Source organism: Poecilia latipinna, unplaced genomic scaffold (assembly GCF_001443285.1).
Source record: "Poecilia latipinna isolate Pla-1442-1.1 unplaced genomic scaffold, P_latipinna-1.0 Scaffold2004, whole genome shotgun sequence".
NCBI lineage: Eukaryota > Metazoa > Chordata > Actinopteri > Cyprinodontiformes > Poeciliidae > Poecilia > Poecilia latipinna.
The window spans coordinates 45,351-64,331 of NW_015114620.1; the positions used below are offsets into that span (position 1 = coordinate 45,351).

The 18,981-nt window shown below is 39.3% G+C and overlaps 1 protein-coding gene across 19 annotated transcripts in view; it reads right to left on the reverse strand.

Annotated features, from left to right (window-relative positions):
• The window catches only part of scrib (scribble planar cell polarity protein), a 76,908-nt gene that overhangs the window by 44,459 nt on the left and 13,468 nt on the right, over window positions 1-18,981 (reverse strand). For all 19 annotated transcript variants that reach the window (XM_015016305.1, XM_015016304.1, XM_015016303.1 and 16 more), the window contains exon 2: window positions 301-418. In XM_015016305.1, the coding sequence (XP_014871791.1) occupies window positions 301-418 (118 nt within the window). The remainder of the gene's footprint in view (window positions 1-300; window positions 419-18,981) is intronic.

Consider the following 18,981-nt stretch of genomic DNA (forward strand, 5'->3'; position numbering starts at 1 on the left):
CTTTCAGGCCAAGGCGCCCTGCTCTCACAGCAGCGTGTGGTTTAATAGATGTCCTGCTTGCCACTCGGTATCAAAGGCAAGGACAGACAGGGCACAGTGTCTGTGTAGATCACAGCAACAATCAGGAATGTTTGAAATGCTTCACCTTGCATGTAAAGGGAGGAGTCAGTGTTGACTTTTGGTTTCATTTCTGCAATCTATGCAAATTTAAAGGATTAGAAATTCATGAAGCAACACATCAATCTTTTGATTCTTCTTTTGGTCTCACAGGGGCTGCAAAGTGAGTCAGTGTTTATGTACCATTTCTGGAGATGTCCAGTTCCACCAGCTGCATGAAGTTGGCCACCTCAGGAGGGAGTCTCTGGATCACATTGTCACTCAAGCCGAGCTTCCGTAAGTTTAATAGTCTGAAGAAAGGCTGTGGAGACACATGATACAATGTTTAGTAAAAATGACTTCCTTAGGCTCCGCATTTCTCTTTCTCTTCTTCTACTTTTAGTTTAACATCATCTGATTCTGCCAGGATGCTTTGATCAAGAACAGCCAGGGAGGAATTTGATTCTGAAATGTCTATTAAACATCCCAGAAAATCAAAATGTCCCAAAAAACGAAGTTCCGTTTTCAAAGTTCATTCCCAGAGTCGTGAGGATGAAAAATATGTATTTTCTACACACCATGCTTGACAAAATATCATACTTTCCCAGATTTAATCCCCAGATCCCTCAATCCTTATTGAGCAAATGTTCAAGTTTAAATACGATAGAAATCTGTCAATTGTAGATGGATGAAAGAAAAAAAAAACAATCAACGGGCAGACAGATGAACAGACGGAAAGGTGGATGAATGAATGAAAAGATGGAAAGGTAAATGGACGAGTGAAGAAACGAAAAGGTGGACGGAGGAATGAACAGACAGACAACTGAATGGAGGGATGACCAAATGAAAAGCTGGATGAACTGATAGACAAATGGAAAGGTGAACGGATGGAAAAGTGGATGGATGGATAAACTTATAGATAAACGTGCAAATGAATGTATTAATGTCTCAATGGATTAATGGAATGATAGACAGATGAGCGGAAGGGTGGACGGATATAAAACAGGCCAGTGGTTGGACATGTGGACAGATGGACAAACTGTTTTGATGAACGAATGACAGACAGGTTTTTGAGAAAGATTAGGGAAGGATCTTTCCACACAGCATGTTTTCCATACTTCTCCAGATCAATGCAAAGCAAGCAGCACAGTAAACCAATCTGTGCAAATTATTCATTCCAATAAATTGTGTTTTTCTAAACATTTTTAGCTTTTCACCAGTCTTGTACATCCAGTGACCGACTCCTAAAGTGGTTCTGAAAACATTCCATTCACATATTTGGGAATAAAAAATAAAAAAAATACATCAGAAAATATCCTTTTCACCATAGTGATGGCTGCCAAACAAAGTGGCTTTCGGTTGGAGTGCGCTGTGGCTGCAGTTCTGCCAAGTGCTTTCACAAGAGTACGTTTGTTGGAGCGGCCGGAGCTCGGCTACATTCCTCCGCCAGCAGAAGTGTGTGTCTGTGCTGCTCAGATGGACAGACAAGATGGGAGAAACATGCTGAAACTACGCTTTTATTTACCACCCGCTCTGCTGCCCACAGAGGCACTACTGTCTGCGCTATCACAACCCGGACTTCACAGATAGTGAAGGAAAACTCCTGGGAACATTTCTGGAATGGGGAACCTGAATCAAACTCATTCAGGAATGCTTTCTGTCTGCAAGCGTGGAGCCTAAACCTTAATTTAAATTAAACCTCAGGCCATCATCTGAATTTTTCAACTGGAAAACAATCTGTGAGTGTGTGTGTCAGTTACCACAGATTAATTTACTAAACTGAAAAAAATCCAGATAATGTCAAAGCTCTCCCTCCTCCACTCGGATTAGGTTTAAAAACAGCGAGCCGCTACACTCGTGTAACCCAACTGTTGCGTAAACATGCAGTAAATCAGATAGCACCACCTATTCTCCGAGGACGTGCTAAAAGTTCTTACGGGAAGAAAGGATCAAATATACATGTACACACAAAGTGCAACACGGTGGAGAGAGCACCAGAGAAAAGAGATCAGAGCATTTCACTTCCACTCTGTGTTTTGATGACTGACATTTCCTGTTCTTAACAGGTTGTGTGTGTTTTATTTGGATCCCGTTGAATAGATTCGGTGTAGGTCAAAGCTTCAACATTCACACTTTACCAAGGGTTTCTGTCCTTTCTGACGCCGTCTCTCAGTTCTCAGGGTGCGCATGTGACAGCAAAATAAAACAAAACAACAAACATACAAATTATTCCTACATCAGAGTTTTTATTTTCCTGAGTGTAATGCTCTTCCTTCTCAAACACCCACGACTTGGATAGTCGGCCGTTCACACTGAACCGGGTTCTGGGTTTTGCTAGATTTTTTTGGGGAGTTTTTTCTCCCCACTGTCGCTGCGTGCATGCTCAGAATGAGGAATTGCTGTTAAGTCAACGCCACGACAAAGCAATTGTTCTGTTAACACACGCTCGTCCAGGAGGAGTGAATGCTGCAAGTCAAAGACTTGAGATGCCTTAGACAGAAAACTGAAAAAACAAACTGAACTTAAATGCAATAGTTAATAATTAGGATAAATTGGACTGGTATTGACTGGTATTTTTGGATTAATAATGAATAACTAGATAGCAAAAGGTGTTTATTTTTGTTTTTACATAAATTTGAACCAGGTGAAGCTACAACTACACCACTTGAGTTCTGGGTACTAGGATATATTTTCAGACAAAGACTTTTTTTTAAATCTTATATGCAAAATGTATTTTTTGTACAGTTTTGGCTTAATTGCTCCTGTGAATATGTAATTTTAGCAATTTGCCTTTTTTAAGTCTATGTAATCCAGTTAATCTATTACCAAATTAGCCGACAATTATTTAAATCATCAATTCATCGCGATTAGCCCAGTTAATTAAAGCCTTGTGTCAAGACCAAAAACCAGGAACTTAGAGCAAAGCGGCCTAAAACAGCTGACAAAACATTCTCTGGGTGTTGGTTTTGAAGGAATTAAAATAAAACCATATCTGTACTGGTGCCCATTAGGCCAGCAGCTTCCAAAGTGAAACGGGTTCCCAGTTCCACCACCTCTTCTAAAAGCTTTTCCATCGGCGCGTTCCTCTCTGCTCGATGTCATCAAGCGTTTATAAACTGATGGAGCTGAAAACTGCTTCGTAATGCAATCATGCCTGAGAACAAGTAATTGTAGGCACTCACAAAGGCGTCCATTCAATTCTTAGTGCCATCTTAAATAATTGGTTGAGTGGAGGACATAGAGTAAAGCACAATTGACCCTTGAATATCTCGCTCCTCAAATCAGTCTGCAGATGACTAGCTGTGCTGCGTGGGTCAGCGGGAACATTGGGATGTAGCGTACCAATACATTTGTGAACCCCGTGTTCAGTCTGCCTACGCTGAACCGTAGGGTAACCGTCCACAGAGTCAGGCAGGTCAAGACTTTATTTACAACTTTCCAGCAAGAATGCTCTAATGAGGCACCTAAAACATTGTCTGTAGGAGTGAGGGAAAGGAGGAAGAGGAGGAGGGTTTCCTCTAAAAGGGAAGGTGGGTAAACAACGCGTGTCAGCAGAGGGCAGTGTGATGTCTCTGTACTGCGCTTAAAAAATTATTCCTCTGTTTGGCATCTGCCTGAAGAATGTGGGCTATGACAGAAAGCATGTGTGGGATGTTTTGGGACATACTGGCCAGTGAAAGATGAGCCAGTGTGTTCTTATCTGTGGTCAGACTGGTTTATAATAAAGAGGACAATGTATGTAATACAGTAGGACACAAAGCTGTATCTATTTCTGGACATGTCCTCTGTTAAACTTCTCTGAGTAACAAGGAGATCATAAAACTATCTTAAAGATGGAGAGAGATGCTCTATATGCTGACAGCTGCACAGATGCCGTTCCCGGTGACGCTGAATGAGTTCTGCTGCATTAGATGGGTTCTGCTTTGAGAAAATCCTTCATTATTACATGATAAAGTGCAGCCTGGGCAACCTGAGCTGCAATCCAAGCTTCACTGCAGCCAAAAGATGCTTTGTGTTATCAGCTGCTCTGCTTGGATTACGCTCAGATGCTAATCGGTGTGTGTGTGTGCACGCACGTGCGCGCTTTACAGTCATCACAGAGAAGATCCTGTTGTGTAGGTGTTTTAGTCAGAACATATTGCTGTTTATCAGTGTTGCTTTGGTTTGTGTCTCTCCGTAACTCAGGTTACAGTAGTAGGAATGTGTATGCCTCGGGGATCCAGCGCGAGGTTTAATGTGCATACTTATGCATTTATGAGCGATGGTGTTTGTGTAGGAGTGTTAACGGGAACTTTTATGTGCATTAGGAGAGTCTGTAAATTCATCAGGTGCTATGTGAGTGTTAGTGGACCTGCGAAAGCTTCAGAGAAGCCAATTAAAGTCCGACTTTAAGCAGGCACATTTTACAGTAACATTCCTCCAGCGTGACCCGCCCTCGGTGTAGCATCAGCTGCGCAGCCAATGTTTCTGGATTATGTTTAACAGATAAAAAACAAACGTTATGGCAATTTTTTGATCTTCTGTGTAGTTTGGATTCGTTATCACCTCACTTTCACCTTCAACAAACTGCCTTCTCGTTTGTCCTTGGGGAATGCCTAGTGCACATAATGTTTTTATGTCGATTTTGTCCCCTTCTGAGACGTCGCAATATTGGGATAAAACAATCCAACGATATCGGAGCGGCCCCAACGTCCCGTCTGGGCAGATCAGATCACTCTTAGCACAACACACACAGCAGGAATATATTTTAAAATGATCTAAAGATCTTAATGATCGGTCATCCTCAAGATTGTCGGAAGGGGGAAATCTGGACTAAAAAAAGAAAAAAAAGGAAGGCATAATTATCTCGCTGTGTGAGATAGACATTAGCACTACTTCAGAAGCGAATGTCAACCTAAAAAAGTTAGAGAAAGTATCGCCATCTCACGAATATCATGCAGCCCTATTGGCTATGTCAACAATTTTTCATTAAGTAGGTAACTCAACTTAGTAAATTTGCTAGTTCTGAGTCTTCACAAAGCAAAGTGTGTGTTTCTGCTGATGCTTGTGAGTAACCTGAATCCCCTGAGTGACTCGGTGCAGTGAGATTAAGCCAGATATTCACAGGGGCTGCAGTGTTCCAGTCAAGTGATTCCACTTAGCTTCTAATTTCCCTCTAATTATGCCATCTGACTAGAGATGGAGCAGGTCCTGCTTACAGCAGCCCAACCACACACAGTGGGTGTATATAACGAGATAAAAGCTTTACATCAAGCAAAGCCAGGTAACAAAACTACAACCGATCATTGTTTTGCAGAACAGCAAAGTATATTTGACAAAAATCCCTTTTAGTATGCTAATACACAAATTCCAATTTAAACAATCCTCCAAATCCGGCCTCTTCAGGCTCGTCCTTCATTCCTCAACTCTTTCAATCGTTCCTTCACAATGCATGGAAAGAGCACACTGCAGCATGCCCACCACCTCTGGGGCGAGGGGCTTAAAGGGGGAAGGGGAGAGAGGAGCTCATGCTTTTGTATTGCTGGGGACTCTTTCAGTGTCTGGGAGGATTTGGTTGACTAAGAAAGTAGGACTCATTAGAGCAGATTGTTCTCTACAGATATCAAGAAACCTCGTTGTGGTCGAAGCTCCATGCATGAGTGACTGCAGCAGTAGGTATCCATGCTTTTAAAAAGCTCTATCTGTTTTATAAAGTTACGTAAAGTCAAACTTTAATCCCTTTTGGGTAATCAATACCGTCATAAAAAATTATTTAATGCTTCTTGGCCAAATCATAATCTCCTAAGAAGTTCCTACAACTTCTATACATACATTCCACCCTTACTGGTCCCCTTTCTATGGCTCCACCTCTCCGAGTTCCCTCCAATTTTCTTGTAAGCAGGACAAAGGCTAAGCAGCCAGTCCCATACAGGGCTGTCAGTCAGTCCAGCTCCTCCTGCAGCGGACCAGTCCATTGTCCAAAAGGGCACCACAGAGAGGACACAGAGGGGCTCAAAATGGAAGCACGATGAGTTGAAAGAGGAAAGAGGCGCGCGTTAACAAAAGGCAAGAATGAATAAGAAGAGCCGAGATGTGTGGGTGTGGAGCAAAGAGGAGAGAGCTGCGAGAAAAGGGAGTGACTGGATTATTAATGAAAACTGGAGGAGAAACAGAATTTCCACTGGACTCTGCACCACTAATGAGGACAGACACTCAAGCCACTGACCAAAAAAAAAAAAAACTTATCTAAACAACCAATAAACTCCTTGAGAAATACAACACAGAGTTATGAGGGAAACGCTGCCACGAGCTTCACCAGAAAACCCACTCATATCGGGCAACAATACAAACCCAGCCACCTACTCACAACAGTAAACCTACATCACACTTCCTCCGCTCTCCATCCCCCACAGTTACTCCTTTTTGTTTCTTTCTGCTCAGGTGAACTCACTCATGTGAGAAGAAATCAAACAAAAACACGTCTGTGCTACTTTGCTAAATTTCTTTAAAATTATGCAACCGATTTAAGATTCATTAACAATATTTACTCTAGAGCCACAAGTGACTTTTTGGACCTTCCACTACTGTTTAAAATATAAATGTAATAACATTTTGTGCTTTAAGTTGTTTTTAATGATGTAATAAATTAATACTTCTTGACAGAATCACACTAAAAATACTAGTGGTATTGTTTTATATCTATTTTTTTTGTCATCAAGTTGGAAACTATGTATTTTTTTCTATTTTCCATCAATTTCAAAATCCCACAGAAGGAAACCTTCTTTTATGCAAAAGTTTCTTGATTTTATAGAAAATGTAGAAAAATAAAAAAAGGGGTTCTTTAAAAATAACAAATTTCCTGAAATAAACAAAAACTAAGTTGTCTTTTTTTTAAAAGGTCTTCTAACATTTGGAGCTCTAAACTAGTCTTAGATGTACTGAAGGTAAATATGGCTCTTAGTATTGTGAATTTTGCAGACCCCTGGTTTAACCCTTCAGAACAGACCATGCATGTATCGTCACGTCTCTGCGTCTCCTATTAATGCCATTTTAAAAACGGATTACATGGCCTATATGTATTCGTGTTTGCATTCCGCTTAAAAGGCACTTTGAGCCTTTTCTGCCTCGTCCACATTCAGTTCCCCAGTCTGGGAAAGGCCACACAGGGAGACGGGTGTGGTGACTGACAGAATAACCCCCATCTGCACCGCTTCCACCTGTCCAGGTTGACTTTGATCTGCAAGTGGAAACAGCCAAGCAGAAAAAAGTCGAGTGTGCCGCCAGATATTAGCTACTTAAGGTTTGCCCAAGAAATAAAAGAAAGGGGGGGAAAAAGTGAGGAGAGATCACAGGCTAGTTAGTAACAACAATAACAATTGGGTAGTGGTTTATTTTCCTCTGTAAAAGAAGTTTTTTTTTTTTTTTTTTTCATGTTTAGTTTAAACTTCCTGGATCATTGAATTGATGTTTCACTTCACTGTTGAATATTTTACCTCAAATTTTAGCTGCTCTTCACTGACTCTGTAAATACTAACATATAATTTGAAGTTCTTGGCTATATAAATCCTTTAATGTTCAAACTCCAACATAAAGTGAGATTTGGTTGCTCCATATGTTCATGTTTCATGGTGCTTCCTAGAATTTGTGAAAGTAGATACATTAGTTATCAGGCTAGTTATTTACTTTTAAGACTAGATTTAAAACTTTACTTTTTGATAAAGATGCGTTACATTTTCTTAAGCTTTCTCTGGAGGACCCACTAAAAACTCATTTTGCTTTGCTACTTTTTCCTACTGCTCCATATGAAAGCAATATCTTCTCTTATCGCTTCCATTAGCTTTATCTTCCCACCGTGTTTTTTCTCCATAAACGCTGCGTCTGGCCGATTGTTTGTGTTTACCTTTGTCTTTCTTTTCAAAAAAAGCCACTCAAGTCACTGCTGCCAAACACTATATGTAGTGTTCGCTTCCTCGGTCCGCTTGGCATTCACTATTCATTCTGTGCATCTGTTCTGTCTGCTAAAACCTTACAACGGTCAGCCACAGCAGAACGGCCAGTCATACCAGGCTAATCAGGTTGTTCTGGAGGTAACTTCCCGTTAAAAGGGAGTTGTTAAGTTTCCACTATTGCTACATGCTTGCTAAGGAAGAGGACTTGCAGCAAAGCAACAGGCTTGTTGTGCATCAACAACTGCTGCTGCTTCATTTGTTCTGAGAAAATCTGAATTTCCAAGTTCCACCTAACAAACTGTGGAAGTTTCAAGAGAAAACAGCTTTTGTTCTCACTATAAACCCTGAGGCACACAGAAACCTGTGCAATCTCTATTATGAGCCTATTCCTCTAACGTTTGAATTGAATAGAAAGCTTTGTGTGGCTAATAGTAGGCAACTTCAATTGTGAGAATTTGCACATTTGTTATGTTTTAAAAATTGAAAAACCTGTTCCCGCCCCTCGCCTGTAGCGGTGCTGCGCCAACACCTACTGAAGGAAATGACATGAAAACCTCTGAAGAAGACACTTAGAGCAAGTTCCTTTTTAACAAAATGTAAAAAAAACAAAATGGAGTAGTGTCATAGTTTAGCGCTTGTTGGATTTCTCTCATCTTTCGTAAAAAGCCCACGAGACCAAAAGGTCTGCATGTTTGTTTCGGTTGTATTTACACAGATCATCTTGTGCTATAGTTTGCTTCCTGCTTTTGGAGTGGTCTCTGGTCCGCTTGGCATTCACATAGCATTCAAACCGCATCAGATTTCACTTCAACCAACCAAGACCTAGGTTTTTAGGAGGATCAGAGTTAACTTTTTTGGTCCGCACCAGAGCTCAATTCACACCTCCCCAAACGAACTGGACTTTCTAGGCAAACAATTCAGAGTTTGATTAAAGCGGACTAAAGAGAGATGATATGAACGCACCCTTATTTTTGATTAAGTAGTGGACAGAGATCGTCTGATCCTCGAGTCCCCAAATAAGTTCCCTAATAATTATGGACCAAATAATCGAAATGCCTAAATGTTAAAACCTAAGACTCACACTAACAGCTGCAGGAAGTCCTGTAGTTTATCTTATTAAATCAGCTCTGCGTGCAACATAGCTCTAGCTGTGCTGCCTGGTTTACTTTCATGTGGTGAGTCAGGTCAGAGTCAGTTAGACGGGGTCTGGGTCAGCACTGTGCATGTATACAGTTTATATATGTTTGTACACAAACATACGTGTGTATTTATGCTTGCTGTGTCACAGATCAGCCTGTGTAAACAGGAGGACATGTGGAAAGAAAATGGAAAAACACTGGGGCAAAGAGAAAAGCCCTCAACTGAAATCATAACATCTCCAACTACAAGTACCTCCTGAGGCTACAGTACCTCTGATAGCATTTCCTTGAAGCTGGACTTGGCACTAAAGCATTTTATGAGTTGACATGAGCTCTTCCATTTCTGTGGATTTGCCTGCATTCATCCAGGCAGGAATGTTCTGCTTTTAGATCCCTATTGGACAGCTGGTTGTGCTTTTTCGTTCACACTGTAAAACAAACAAGGCTGATGTCTGCTCCCCTACAGATTGACAAAGTACAACTGGACATCGTTTAGAATAGTTCCAACACCTAATTACAGGAAAACCATCACAGATAGAAGGGATATTTCTGCTGACTAGGGCGATGTTGTGTGAGTAATTAGGGGGAACCAGGATGCAGGTTGCACAGTTATTTACATTAAGACCTACATGGAAAATTCTTGCTACTGTACATTCCCACTCAGCATTTTAAAAATAGTAGGACTGAAACGATTAACTGGATTAATCATGAATTGATTACTGAAATCGTCAACTAATTTTGTAATTGATTAATCATTAACTGGACTATACAGACTCGAAATTAGGTTATTTGCTGAAAAAAAAAAACAAAAAAAAAACACGTACAGTGCAGTAATAAAGCCAAAACGTTTTGCATGCAAGATGAAAAACACCTTAGTCTGTAAATATGTTTTACCCAAAACTCCTCAAATGGAAATTTTAGCTTCACCAATTCAAAGTCAATAAAGGAGCCAATCAAGTAATTGAGTTTTTGTCAATTAAATGTTTAATTTCTAATTTGAAAAATAAATTTAACCATTTATTTTTATCTTTAAGAGTATTTCTAATATTGCACGAAAAAGGCTTTAGTTAAACGAGTAATCTGTAGAATATTCCAATTCTTTCTATTATACAATCAATCAAATAATCGATAACTAAAATAATCTTTAAGTTGTAGCCCTGAAAAATAGACAGTAATCCCTCCCATCAGTGGGGTAATCTATGCTTTGGCGACTAAAAATGTCACAGCGTTCAGGGACACCGTGACGACATCTTAATTCACACAGAATCACTGCGCAGATTTGCAATCCAAACCACATTCAAAGCAGCTTTCAGGCAGAGAGCTTCAAACCCAAGTTCAGTCCAAGCTCATACACCTGCTCTGGAGTTCCTCTCTGCACAAAATGCACACTATAATCTCAAGCTTTACGGACAACACCCCACTTCTACCATCACAGAGAGCAGCCAACAATGCAATATCTTCAAACAGAAAGCTTATGCAAGAGGAAATACGCAAATGGCTAGTCTAGAGCTAAAACTTTTGCACAATTAGGATAGAAAGTCATGAGAGAAAAGTGAATAAAAACTGACATACATAAGCGGGCAATTGAGTCTTACAGGAAAGAATGAATGAACCCAAGAGGAGATAAGCTACAAAAGGGGGTTGCCCACTTCCCCTCAGACTTCATCACACGCACCCACAGTATTCCTATAAACACGACACAAAACCAGAAGCCCCCATTGTTTAGGACACAGAGGTCCTTCCTGGATGGACCAGATCCGGTATGTGCTGCCAGCCTGTCAGCTCCCAGTCTGACTCAGACTGGAGTCCTACCGGCAAGGCCACCATAGTATACTGTTTAAGGTTGCAACTAGCGGTTATTCTGCAATTATTTTGATGATTAATTGGATAAACAAATTGGCAGATTTTTCATTTAACCACTTAAGCCATTTTATACAATATTAAAAAATACATTCAAATGCAAATTCAATTCCTTTTTTAAATAAGAAAAACATTTTATTGTGTAAAATTACAACATAGCATTCATTTGATGAATGCGAAATCATTTGTAGCAAAGGATCTGAAGCTAGAAAATTACTTTTCACGGTAACGTGTGAAAATCTTCAATATGGTGTAGAAGTGATCCGCTGACTATTTTTTTTAGGTTAACCAGTTAATAATTAAACAAAAGGGGATTAATATTTTTTTGTACAGAATTTTAACCAGGTGAAGCTAAACCTACGTGTGTTTTAGTTAGATAATAATCATAGATTAAAAAGGGTTGAAAGGGAGCCAGAAACCTCTGGCTGTAGACATGTGATTTGTTTTACTAGATTTAAATGTATCAAATGTTGAAATTGTCTTGTTTTATTTATCCCATTTTGCTGGCATCTACCAGGACACTACTGTAACTGTTTTTATTTTGCTAAAATACAGGTCAAATAAAACCGTGTTGGGTTAGCACATAAAAGCCAATAAACAACTGAGGTGATGAAAAGTGAAAAACCTCAGAGTATATATAGTTCTGCAAGAGACGACAGAGTATTTCGTCTTTTCAGTGCATTAAATGCAGCATGTTTTTCTGTAATGACACCACAGTACAGCATCATGGTTAGCCCAACACAAACCCATTGCTGCATTTCCTTGTTTAAATAATGTCTCCAATTGAGTGATACTGGCAGCTTGTAAATGTTTTATCGGTGAGTAGATTACTCCTGTGTGTAATGAGAGTAGCTGCTGTGGTTTTATAGATTAGGAAAAAAAAAAGTCCACGCAGTGCATCTCATATCAACAAGACCAAGCAAAATATCTGTCTGAAAACGGTTTCTCTCAATCTGCAGTAAACCACAGAAAGTTCTTATGCAAAACCAGAAAAGTGGTTCAAAGTGTAGGAGAAAGGCACCTTTATGTAGTTCACCGGCCTACCATCCAGCCCCCAGTGGAAAAATAACTGCTCCACTTTATGTTGCTATAAAGTTTCCGTGTCTTGCTGCTGTAGCTCTTTCAAAGTCCAAGGACAAAGTGCAGCTCTGACACGAGCTACACTCTTGCCTCGTCTCCGTTTGACAGCTTTGGCTCGAGTTGAGGCCAAGGTTGCTCTGCAGCAAGCAGATTTTTCAACAGCAGTGGTCTCTACGGGCACAGTGCTACAGAAGGTCCGCAGTGACAGGGAAGCCCCAGCCCACACGGTGTCTTCTCCCTGACAACATAGCGTGAACGTGCCCCCGCATCAGGCAAACCGGTGGTCCTGGGAGATCCATCGCCTTGGAGACTGGAGTTAGTTCAGCGCAGCAGCCGAGGCAACAGAAACCTCCCTGGTGACGCCAGACTGATGATGAGATTAAAAGAAAGCCTTGATACAGACTCTCCAAATGCAATTCTTTTCTTTCTTAATGATTTGATTTATACAGCAATATTAGGCCAAAGATTAGTTTCCTACATGATACACCTATCTTCAATAAGAGGTGAAAGACAATGACTTTATTACGTGGGATTACAAGCAAGACCCAATTCAAATGTCACCGAGACAGCATAATTACAGAGGTGGATGCGACTCCCTCCCACATGACTCCAGAGAGGATCAGCAGGAGGATCGACCACAACGCCAGTTCTAAGTAAACAGGCAAGCACGGGCTGATTCCCCACAGCCTGCCTGCAACGTTCCCCTGCAAGTCTGAAGGAGAGGGAACCTGTTTCAGAGCTAAAAATATACGTAGTGACAACCTGATGAAGCAGGTAGAAAGGTTTCACCTCTGCAGGTGTGCCGTGAAGGTTTGGAAAAGCATAAAGAGACACAATTCAACCAAACAAAACAAGATAATCCATCAATATGCGACTGTACTTGACCTTGGCATAATTAAGAGAACAACAAAACTGAAGGTTTCCTTCCAACAGACTATTACAAGCAGATATTCAAGTAAAAATCCTGCATCACAACTCTTTTGTCACACTTGGTGGTATTCACTTTAACTCCTAGGAGTTTTGGATCAGACATTTTCCTCCAAAATGGCATGTCGAATACAGAATATGCTTTTTTTGTCCACCTATGCTCATCAAAGTCATCAAAGCTAAAAGCTCACACCATTTTCAGTCTATATACACATAAACCAAAGAATGTACCGACATTTACACAGCAGGTAAATGCAATCCGAATCAGACTTTTTCATAGACGTCTAAATGGCCAACTTCCAATCTTTGCCACTTCCATACATGGCACAACATCAAATACATTGTTTTCAAAGCAACTGCAGTCAGAATGGTCATGTAGCATTTTATCTGACGTTGGAAATGCATCATAATTTTGCCCCGGAAGAAGTCAGACACTGTAAATCTGGATGTAAACAATGACTGAATAATTATAATTTTGAACTTCTTAGAGAAGTCTGCGTCACTGAAAAGCATCACATCACAATCCCATCACTCCTGGTTCTGACTACACATCCAAACAGACTTCTCTGCAGAAACTGCAGTCATTGTCCCACAAAAAGCCATTCCCATTAGTTGTGCTTTCTTTTCATTAGCTTCCTTCATGCTATGATTTTGTGTCAATACTGTCAGCTCCCATTACTGAATAAACTTTAAAATTAATCCATAGACTGATGCATCCATTATTACTTCTGTAAACAGAGAGCTGCTGTGATCTTCTGTGAATGCAGGTCGCAGAAGTTCAAAAAAGTCTGACTGTGGCCGCATTATTCAGTAGCATAAATGACAATGCAAAAGAGTAAAAAAAAATCTTTTTGGGAATCGAGACTTGCTGTGTGAACATAGCCTTAAAATGTCTTAATTAGCCCCAATTAGGTTTATGTGAGCTTCTACATAAGATGCATAAAGTGCACCAAGAAAACCCTTTAAGTGCAAAATGACAGGTCAGGAAAAATTAGGTGAAAGATTAATAAAAAATTTGATATAGAACTAAGTATGTTTGAATAAATTGCCAAAGAAGAGCAGCATAGTTTCTTTAGCCCCTCAAACCTGCTGTGCATTCAGTCACAACATTTTTCAATAAATGAGCCTTATCTGGACTCTGTGCAAGAAAAAGAAGAAAATAAATCAGTCCTGGTGTGAAAACAATCTCAGTCTTTATCTGACTATAAACTCCATCTGAAAATGAGCTAAAGAAAAATCTGGTTCCAACGTTTCAATTTGTGTTTCAGGCCTCAGAGGAGAACAGGCTAGCTTAATTAAAAGCCATCCAAATGAACAGTCTTAGTTAACACAAAAAAGACCAAAATTAAGCTTAATTAACCAGAGAATTCAGCTGAGGGAAGTTGCGGGAATCAGGACAAGGTTCTAACAGGATTTGCCTTTGGGTGGGCTTTCCTAACAGGGTTGTGTGTGTGTGTGTGTGTGTGTGTGTGTGCATGCATGCGTGTGTGTTTTAGCATTTCTCACATTTTAAAGACACAGGAGTCCCCACTGTTCCTTATGGGTCCCAAAGTCTGGGCCACATAAGTGGTGCGGTTATAGTGTTCGGAATTATGGTGTGAACCGAGTTTAGGTTAGTGTGACACCTGACCCTACTGTCACACAGACCTGAATGGTAATCATTTTGTTTGTTTATCCTTTACATTAATTTAGACATTAGTGAATAGTTTAGATTTTTATTAAAAAATATTTTCATTAGTCTGACCTTTTAGTTAACTATTTGCAGTGCACACATTTAGTTAACTTTGTCAGTTCTTTATATTTTTGTTAAAAGCAACAAATTAATTTATTTGTTTTGAGTTACCAGTTTCCTTTGGAGCTGCTGCTGGAGGGTCTCAGTAGAGTTCCAGCTAATTGACATCCATACATGGCTGGCAAAACCTCCTCAGCGGGCCGTTCTATTTGTTTGCCAGGGGACGGGGAAATTTGGTTTTCTTTAATTTGACCATTTCTTTAATGTTTCTTCTATTTGGTAGTTTCAGTCTAATGTTTGTTTAATTTAAAGATTTGGTATTGTATTTGTTTAAGTTTTTGTATGTTTAAATTACCCCTTGTGTGTCAGCAGTGGTCTGATCAGCCACTATTTAAGTTCCCCTCATGTCTTGTTTGTTAGGTCAGTTTTGTGCTCGAGTTCTTTGTGTTACCACCTGAGTTGTAGTTTGTTATGTTGACCTCAGTTTTGGGCCCAACTCTTCATTGTTTGATTATTTTTGAACTTTTTTGTAATAAATTAAGATTATTTTTTGAATTCCATTCAGCGTCTCTCTGGCTGGTTAATGTGAGAACCCTCACAGTTAGTAGGCCTGTGCTGTTAAAGATTAGGCTCAGGGCAAAGGTCAGGGTTGGGCTATGGAAATTAATGAATGTCAATGCAAAATTCTTGTCAAATTAGAAAGACATAATATATGCGTGCGTATTTGTGTGTGTGTGTGAGAGAAAGAGGGTTGAGTTCAAGTTCCAGAGGGCAAGGCAAAATCCTGGGGATTCCAGACATGCCTGCATTTCCTAGGAATGTTTGGTAGTGAAACACGGTTCTGCTGAGCCACTTCCACAATGAACACCAAAATACTCCTAACAGCTTCACACTTCACATTACATCTGTGAATGTAAATTAAATATTTACATGTTTTGTAATATTTTGGAGCATTTATCAAGCCTGACAAAATTCCCAAACTGATCAGATATCATTAGATATCTGGCTTGGAACAACGGAAAGCATAGAAAAATCAAAAACAAAGAGCTGCATTGTGGAATAAAGCCATTCCTGGAGTTAAATTAGCCAAGCATTTACAGTAAACAATGCCCCGTCTCTCCACACTTACTTAGTTATCAGACATGGCTGATCTGTTGTCACTACATCAACACAACACAAAATGGGTTAAATGCTGAAACTGAAACACAATAAAGGAGCGAAGAAAATAAAAAACAAAGGCCGTCCAGGGTGGCTGAACTGGAGACGAAAAATGCATCTCCCCCCAGGGGCTGACTGCCAGTGTACTGATGCATTAATGAATGGCCCAAACCGTTTCCAATACATTTGTTATTCATAGTTGCTGGCACAAGCATGAGGCAAACATGCGTGTGTGTGTCTTTGTTATCTCCAAAGCTTCCTGCTGGGCTTTCAGTTGACATCACTGTCACAGACACAAATATTCACCCATCAGCACCTCTCTATTAAATGCCTAAAACTAGTCATGTGCCACATCCCGCACATTCAGCCTGTGTCATATTGTGTTTGTTCAAAAACACATTAACCAACCGGGACTGTGACTCATTGTGAAAACTGGAGTCCAAAAAAGATGACCACAACACAGAGACACAGGTGGTCCGAAATGACCAGCGTTATTAAAAATCAGCAACAATTCTGGGGTTTAACACTGTGAATGCGTGTAGTTTGTGGCTGCAGCATAGTAGCATGTAGTTTTATATGGTTGTTTAAAAATGACAAAAGACTACAGCTGAACTTGCTAGCCAGTTATCAATGCAACACAAACATGGTGGCTGCAACACAAATAAAAGTGGATATTTTAATGATTATATTGTGATGAGATATTGATCTCATATAAGCATTTCTGATTGCGGTCAGAACTATTAGCCCTCTAATCAAATCACACAAAACTCCTAATATTTCCATGGAAATGACCATAATAAAAAACTGTTCATACTTCCAAAAGAACAGACAAAATCTCTACAAAGTTTGATTGGTATATTTTACATTTTGTGTGCTGAATTGTAGCAAGAAAACTGAAATAGGAACCCAGAAATCCTGGATCGGAAACTCTCTTCCGACAACACTTCTCAGAGGGGAAGTCATTACAGAAGGAAGACAAATGTGGCAGGCATGCTAAACATGCTCATTATGCTAACATGAGGTGCTCAAGAAATTTAAAACATTTTCTGTTTTCCAACAGAAAATCATCGTCACTGACGTAGTGATGCATCACATAAAGCTTCTTCTTAAGGCTCCTGTATATAATAATTTAGCAATTTAACACAATAGCAAATCAGAACTTTTTTTCCTCTTAAATGGCATATTTATTTTTGATCCTGTAGAGCAAAACATATCTCATGATCTCGTGCATGACTTTCCAATGTGTGGAAAAGTGAAAAACGAATAAAAGGCAAAATGCAGCAAGTCTTTTTGGTCACATTTTATTTATAAAACTCTCTTTGTCCCAATAACCTGGACGATTTTACTGCAGCAAATCTTCAGTGATGCAGCAACTCTCTATATCGCTTATTCAAGAAATAAATAAGTGTTCTTAAAACAGCTTTCTACAGTTTACAGAGATAAATCTGGTAGGTTAGAGATGCACTTCAACTTTAACATTGAAGGAATAACAACTAACTCCATCTAAAAAAAAATCTTTCCAAAGTTATTATGAGGAACATTTCTCACACTTGTTGGCCTGTTTAATGACAACAGGAAATGGCAAACATCCCAATCAATAACTTAATCAATAATGAGGCGAGTAGAAAACAGAACAATTTAGATAAGTTGTAAATGATTACCGAGTCAGTGACAGCCTTGAGTTAATTCATTCTCAAAAACAAAATGATTTCAAAGTAGTCAAGCATTTTAAGGTTGAATTTCGGTTAAAATTACTTTTTCCTCATTTTCCATGGAAAACAAGCATTTTTTTATTCTTCTGTCACACAGGAGGGTAAAGAGTAAAAAATCCGGTTTGGATGAGCGAGAGAAATTTCCCGGAATAAAACAAACAGTGACATAGATCAAGAAAAATGCAAATGTCACAACATTAAACACAGCTGCAGGTTTATTTCACTGCTTCTTATCACAGCTTTTAGAATCCTGTATAACATTACTTGTAAGAAATAAAATAATTTTGTTCCTTATCTTACAAGATTGCAGGAAAAGAAGTTGTTTTACATCAATTTGACAGTACAACCAAAGTTAGCAAATTTTTCTCAAATGTACGCCATCAAGCTTGTAGGGCTGAAACAATTAATCGGATTAATTGTAGAAATAATCGTCAACTAATTTAGTAATTCATTAATCGTTAACTAGAGTTCACAGATTTAAAGAATAGGGTCATTTGTTAGGAAAAAACATAATTGTACAATATGTCTACATTTAGTTTGTCAAAATGTTCTACCTAAAACTTCACCTGGTTTTGGGTAAAACCCACAGTGTATTATAAGCCAGGCAGGCCACCAGGTTTTACTTGTGCCCCCACCAGCCTTAGAATTGCTTATTTAAGTTGTTTTTTTTTATGTTTGCATTTTTTAAGAGTTTATAGTTGGTTTTTAGAAATTAATCCTCCAATCTTCTAGTAACACATAATTATCAAGTGATATTTTAAAATTTCCTGTCAACTTTTAAAAATTTTTTAATCAAAAACATGACAGTCTCCTGGTTGCTAAGCCCCAACAACCGGGCTTAGCAAGTTTTCTGGGGGAAACCTTGGAATTAAATTTTGTCCATTTGCATCTTTTAATGCATTTCTAATATTGTATAAAAAAGCTTTGTAGAATGTGTTTTCTTTCTAATCAGTAGAGTAAATCGATAAAATTATAAATTTTCAAAATTGCTGGTTGCAGCCTTATAATCTTGGGATTAAGAGTTCCTGAAATGCTCGAGAAAATAAGATTTTGAGCTAAATAGCAGGACATCCCACCCTTCACTTGATTATTCCTGCTTCCTGCTCTCAGATGGAAAATCAACAAGAAATGCACAGACGTCAACAAATCAGGCTCACCCCGACTGAGGTGGTGACAGAGTTCATAAACTGCCCACACACATACACACAAAAAAAGATCTGACATAAATCTGCCATTGAGAGCAGCTCGGACGTAAAGATTCCCTCAAAAACAAACTAAAAAAAAAAAAAAAAAAAGCAACCAAGCAAAACCAAGGGGGAAGTGAGAAACACCTCCAAAGGGTCCTAAAA